Source organism: Malurus melanocephalus, unplaced genomic scaffold, assembly GCF_030028575.1.
Source record: "Malurus melanocephalus ecotype Western Australia unplaced genomic scaffold, MMel_1.1 scaffold_70, whole genome shotgun sequence".
In the NCBI taxonomy this organism is placed as follows: Eukaryota; Metazoa; Chordata; class Aves; order Passeriformes; family Maluridae; genus Malurus; species Malurus melanocephalus.
This window is the reverse complement of record NW_026623302.1, coordinates 939,960-945,959: the sequence shown is the minus strand read 5'-3', so window position 1 is coordinate 945,959 and position 6,000 is coordinate 939,960. Positions and strand designations below refer to the sequence as shown.

At 40.6% G+C, this 6,000-nt stretch overlaps 1 protein-coding gene across 1 annotated transcript in view; it reads right to left on the bottom strand.

Moving 5' to 3' along the window:
- The window catches only part of FLT3 (fms related receptor tyrosine kinase 3), a 35,996-nt gene that overhangs the window by 27,276 nt on the left and 2,720 nt on the right, over positions 1-6,000 (bottom strand). The window contains exons 2-5 of the mRNA XM_057366659.1: positions 4,520-4,604; positions 3,294-3,418; positions 1,607-1,809; positions 680-795 (exon numbers count right to left, since the gene is read on the bottom strand). Of these exons, the coding sequence (XP_057222642.1) occupies positions 680-795; positions 1,607-1,809; positions 3,294-3,418; positions 4,520-4,604 (529 nt within the window). The remainder of the gene's footprint in view (positions 1-679; positions 796-1,606; positions 1,810-3,293; positions 3,419-4,519; positions 4,605-6,000) is intronic.

The window sequence follows — 6,000 nt, the reverse complement described above, 5'->3', positions numbered from 1 at the left end:
GAAGCTTGCACTTTGTTGCAGCTGTTGCTAAAACCTCAGCTTCTCGGGCATGCTCATGTTGAGTAGCTGCAGAACTGATCAATTTTGCTCTAAAAGAAAATGAGTAAGTAAAAGCTGGCACTGAAAAGAGGGAACTTTCCCCTTTCCTCAGTGTGGTTCTTGCTGCCCACAGAAGGAAAAGGTGTGAGAGAAGTGAGAGACACAGCAGCAGGCACAGGTGGAAAAGTGGTAGAAGGTCAAAGTGTGACTCAGGAGCRCCAGACACCACAATATGAAAGGAACTCCTGATCTGGTCCAGATTACAACCCAGCTAGCAACATCAAGAATAAACAGACTAAAATGAAAGTGAACAAATCCAGCCCACAAGCCTTGAAAGCACAGGAACAGCCACCCTCAGTTTGTCCTTTTGACACAGAGGAGAATTTCTCACAGGAGAGAAGAGAGCATCCGCACATTTATATCTTTATTTGCTCATTTGCATGGTTTATTGACTAGAGAAAGCTGACTCTCACACARTTTGTGGTTCTGACTTCAGCCTCCGAAGACAGCTCCAAGTGCTATGCTAATCTAAGAAGATGCTTGAAGTGCAGCACATGAAAGCTTCATTGCTTTGATTGAACTTGAGCCTCTGCCCTTGACCCCATTGATGGAATGAGCCCTTTCATGTAGATATACTTACTTCGGATGAGAACAGGCACAACTACTGTGTAATTGCCAGTTTTACTTGTGACCAARAGGGTGTATTTTCCAGCTTGTCCTTCTTTAATTTGGGAAAAAGCCAAGGATGTAGTATATCTATAAAACAGAAAGTAAAGTTGTATTTGTCATGTTAATATGAAGAAGCAGCACACACAATTAAATGTTAGCTGTTTAGCACTTGTAAGAACCCTTCAAAGACACTGTTATTCATTACACAGCGCCCTTTGACCTGAAATGCTTTCATCATGTGTCTTCCTACATCAGCAGCACACAGGAACTCACATCCACAGTACCACATGCTTAACGCTGAGCATTGGGAAGGATGGCCTTTCTCAGCTTAAGGCAGCTCAGAAGCTCCACAGCCCAATGCTTTGCCTACAGTTTTATTCTACAAGTTTTGCAAAGGCAGGCAATGATCCAGTGTCAGGTTTCAGCTCAGATATGGCTGTGAGAGTTACAACATTRTTGCTGCTGTTCTTGATCTGCACTGTGGCCCTAGAAATCACATAATTCTTCATAGCTCTGTTTCTTTGACTACAAAATCACAGTATTTCCTCACATGACCATAGCAAAGCTCAAATTCATCAATGTCAGAGTGCCTGGAGACGACGCTATATACATAATATATATATGATGCTATATTTATAATATATATATGATGCTATACAAATTAAAAGAACAAGATTATTTTAAAATGTTCTTGATTTTAGGAGTCATACGTGTACACTGATCTAAATGACAATCAGTAATGTGCTGCTGGGTGACAACAGTAAGGGATTAGGAGGCTGAAGAAGATAAGGCATAACATGAAATAAAACACAGGCACAGTCACAGAAAACATTCCAATTGTATCCTAAAAGAAAGGAATTCTTAAAGGATCTTTGATCCAGTACATCCCTTGACTTACCTATTCTCTGAGTCAAAAGAAAGTTTACAAGCTTTGCTGTTTTTAAAGAACCAAAAGCATGAAATAATATTTGAAATACTCATTGTTATTCTTAATTCAATATCTTCAAATACATTGACTTCCACATTTTTAGTTGTTTGGTAGATGTTCTCTGCTCCTTGAGAATTCAAGTAACACCCAAGATCTTCYRTAATATTAGAAACCTGCAATGCAGGAAGACACACTGTTAAGTGTTTATTAGTAATTAGCTTAATTTGCTTTTCTTTGCATTCAAATATTTTCAAAGAATGTTCTTTTTTTTAATTTCTGCCATCAAACTAATTTATAAATATGTTGAATTCTACTTCATGAGGAAACCTTATAGGATTCCTACTGAACTAGCTAATTTTGTTCTCTAGACAGACACCACAGAACAATTTCAGCCAGAGACATGAGAACTCCAGTTAGTGATGTAGGTTATTCTTTACACTCAATTTTGTTTCTTTTTATTTAGAGCCATAGGAAAACACAGAACTATAATAAAACCTTTCTGTTTGTGACTTGGATGCAAAGGCAAGATCAAAATTGGATTTATTTCAGCACTTCACYGCTTGTCACTGCATCATCTAGCTAGACTGCTACTCAACTCCTTGTGGGCTTTACTGGGTAAGGAACATTTGGGCTGAAAACCATATTTTTCATTTCCTCACCGCTGTGTGCAGCTATAGGATAATTGCAAACAGAAAGAGAATCTTCCACTGTCATTCTGAACGCCACAAACAGGTTAATGAGTCTCTAAGATAGCTGCAGCAAAATGTGACAAGTAAGTAGCTCCATCTGAATAGGAGCCCTAAACGTGTCCATTACTTTCTTGCATGAATTTTATCCAGTGTAAGTTTATGAAAGGACAGAGTTCATTGCAACCCCGCTTTGGGGACCAACTTGGATRGTTGGCTCCTTTTTCCTTTCTGTTGACCTGAGAAATACCTAGAAATAACAGCCATATTTTGCCTTGTTAGATACAAGGACAGCACAGGTTTGGCTGATACACCTTCATTTATTATTTTAATTGTTGATTTATTTGTTCAGGAATGAAAGAAACATTTCATAACACTTCCTTGAAACAARAATCCTCAGGAAATATTTTTACCGCAGGTCTCAGCTGATTTATAATTTAATCACTATCTCCACCTGGCTTTCTGCCTTTTGAGTCAGAAGAGAAGAAAATAAAATTGTGTTTGACTCATTGTCCAGCTTTGGTGTCTAAGTAAAGGTTTAGACCTGGCAGGATTTAYGGGCTTCAGTGACGAGAATAGAGCTTCCCTTTCAGTCCTAGCAGCTATGGCACACACACATCACAGCCTTGGCAATCTCCACTTAAAGGTACATATTTTCATATATATTTTTATGCTGATACATTGCCAGCAATATCCAGCAGTATCCAGGCATGCTGATACAAGACAGCATCAAGGTGTCAATTAAAAAGCTGGTTTTAGAGAAAACTGGTACTTAATTATTCACAGTTTCAAACTATAAATTGTGAGATAAACATCCCTTTAAACTTCTGTAGTCATATTTAGCATAACCCTGATTATTTTGACTGAAATATCCTAACATTCTGAAGGTTTAAGGTATTGTAAGCTCCTAGGAAAGTATTTCTGGAATGGACAGGAACATTTTGTAAGCAACTTGTTCTCTGTTATATCACCTTAGGGGATACCATTGTCTCTGGTGCTCCTGAACCTTCATCCTTCTGGCTGATATACCCACACGTGATCTCAGATATATTTTGAGTCATTGTAGAAGTGAAAGCCACTGCTGTCATAACAAAAACTGCAAAACAGAAATAGAAAACACATGCAACAAAGATCTCGATCCCTGCCTGGGGATAATTATTTTAGTTAAAATACAACAAAACTGTAGAAAGATTACTTTTTTTGAAAAAAAAGCCAAACTGAATATGCAGATATACCATATGAATTTGCCAACTCTGCATTTGTGTATTGAAGCTGAGTGGAAGCTCCATTTGGAGAAACTTTCCAAAACACAGGCACATCACACTTCACAAGTACGTTCCATAATGCTGCAGAAAATGTCTAAAGACAAAAGCCTCTGTGTGTTATAGAGCTTCCTTTAGAAGCCACATCACCAAACACAGACTGTCCCTTGCACTTCACTTCTGCATCACTGTGTTGGAAAGGGCCCTGCAGCACCAAACCCTGCTGCACAGGTCAGTGTTCACCCACTGTGGAGTGGACGATGGTCATGCACCATCCCTCCCACAGAAGGCAAAGGCAAGGATTGGGAAAATGGAGAACCATCTGCTGTAGGAGATCGGTTTTGAAAACATCTAAGGAACCTGAATGTGAACAAATCCATGGGACCTGAAGAGATGCATCTGGAATCCTGAGAGAGCKGGCAGAGGATATGGCTAAGCCCCTATCCATCATATTTGAGAASCTGTGTCAGTCCTGTGAAATTCCCACTGATAGGAAAAGGGAAAACATAAGTCTCATTTTCAAAAAGGAAAAGAAAAGGCCTGAGGAATTAAAGGCCAGGCAGTCTTGAGGCCTGTCAAGATCACGGAGCAGGTTGTCCTGGAAACTGTGAGAAGGCACATGAAAAATAAGGATATGATGGCTGACAGTAAGCATGACTTCACTGAGGGCAAATGGCACCTGACAGATCTGGTGGCCTTCTATGATGGGGTTACAGCATTGGTGTGTGAGGGAAGAGTGACTGAAGCCATTTACTTGGACTTGTGAGAAGAACTGAACACAGTCCTGCCTGACATCCTTGTGTCTAAACTGTAGAGAGACCAATTTGACAGAGGGATCGAAAGAGTGGATAAGGAATTGGCTGGAAKGTCAATGGCTTCATGTCCAAGTGGAGTACAGAGGAGGGACACAATATATGATCAGAGGTCAGGAGTACCTCTCCGTGGAGGCAGGCTGAAAGAGCTGGGAGAAGAGAAGGCTCGGAGAAGGCCTTTTAGCACCTTGCAGGCACCTGAAGTGGGCTACAAGAGAGTTGAAGGGGAATGTTTTACAAGAGCATGGAGTGATAGCACAAAGGGAATGGTTTGAACTGAAAGAGGGCAGGTTTAGATTAGRTATTAGGAAGAAATTCCTCRCTGTGAGGGTAGGAAAACGCTGGATAAGGCTGCCCAGGGCAGTTGTGGGTGTCCCAAGTAGTAGAAGTCCTTTATCCTCGTGTAAGGAGCAGCGTGGGAAAGTATCTGATTTGTCAAAGGCGTCATCTCTCCAGAACGCTTTCTATAAGCCTTTCTGCAGGGACTGCAGCTTGAAAGGTCACCTCTTAACCTTAAAGGAGCTACAGTTACCATGTACCTACTGCTACACCAAACAGAAATGAGACTGTACAATTGGCTGGGTGAAATGTTTCTGATTTCCATTAATTCCCTAAAGCCAGCTGTCAACAGTACAAATAAGCAGTGAATCATAAAACAACTTCTTTCTCCCAGCAACCTGAAATATTTCTGCCCTCAGGCCTTGGCTTTTTGCTTTGTTNCCCCCCCCAGCTCCTGAGATGGTTATACATAAAGCCAGGTGCAGAGTTGAAAAAAGGAAAAAAAGGAAATGTATCACAAAGTATTTGAAGGATGAAAGTGATGAGACTCTGCAGGCAATGAAGGAGCAAAATTGGAAGTAGGAAGAAATAAGTTGTTGCCATCTCTACCTTGCCATTTGTRTCTTCTGGAAGGTCTGAGCTCTAAGCTGGCAACACTTTTGACAACCTCTTTTCCTTGGTAAATGTGGATTAAGACTGAGTCTTTCTCATTCAGGCACCCAACATACACTTCATTTTGGTTGCTGTCTTTTCACAGCATGCACAGGCAATGGTCTGCTTTTGCAGATGTTTGAGTAAGTAAACAACTGCATGTTATCGCTAAGAAAATTGAACATGATTTCTTTGCAGGGACATGTATCTCCATCCTTGACTATAAAAATAAAAATGGCACATCTGGAGACAGGGAGTGCCAGAAGGCAGCTGAAAGGTAGGTATTCATGACAGGTCTACACCAAGCACRCTGAATTCATTCCACCAGTGCAACTCAGGTTTCTAACTCCCTCCCTAGTCTTACACCAAGTCCTTCTCTGTTCAGCTTTCTCCACTGCAGTTGGTTTGTTGGCTGATTTTCCTTTCATCCTTTTCAAAGCAGAGGCTATTCACCTGGCTCACAGCCAGGGATTTAGCTGATGGAAACCCACCTACATCCTCTGATTTCTAAAACACACCAGAATAAACTACCTGAAAAAACTACCTCAAAAGCTCAACTCACTTCACCTGCTGAATATTCCCTTCTTTGAGATTTCTGATTTGTGAATTATTTTATTTTCTATTGTACAAGCTAAGCCAGTGTATCCCAACATGACATTACTCCACTTCGCTCA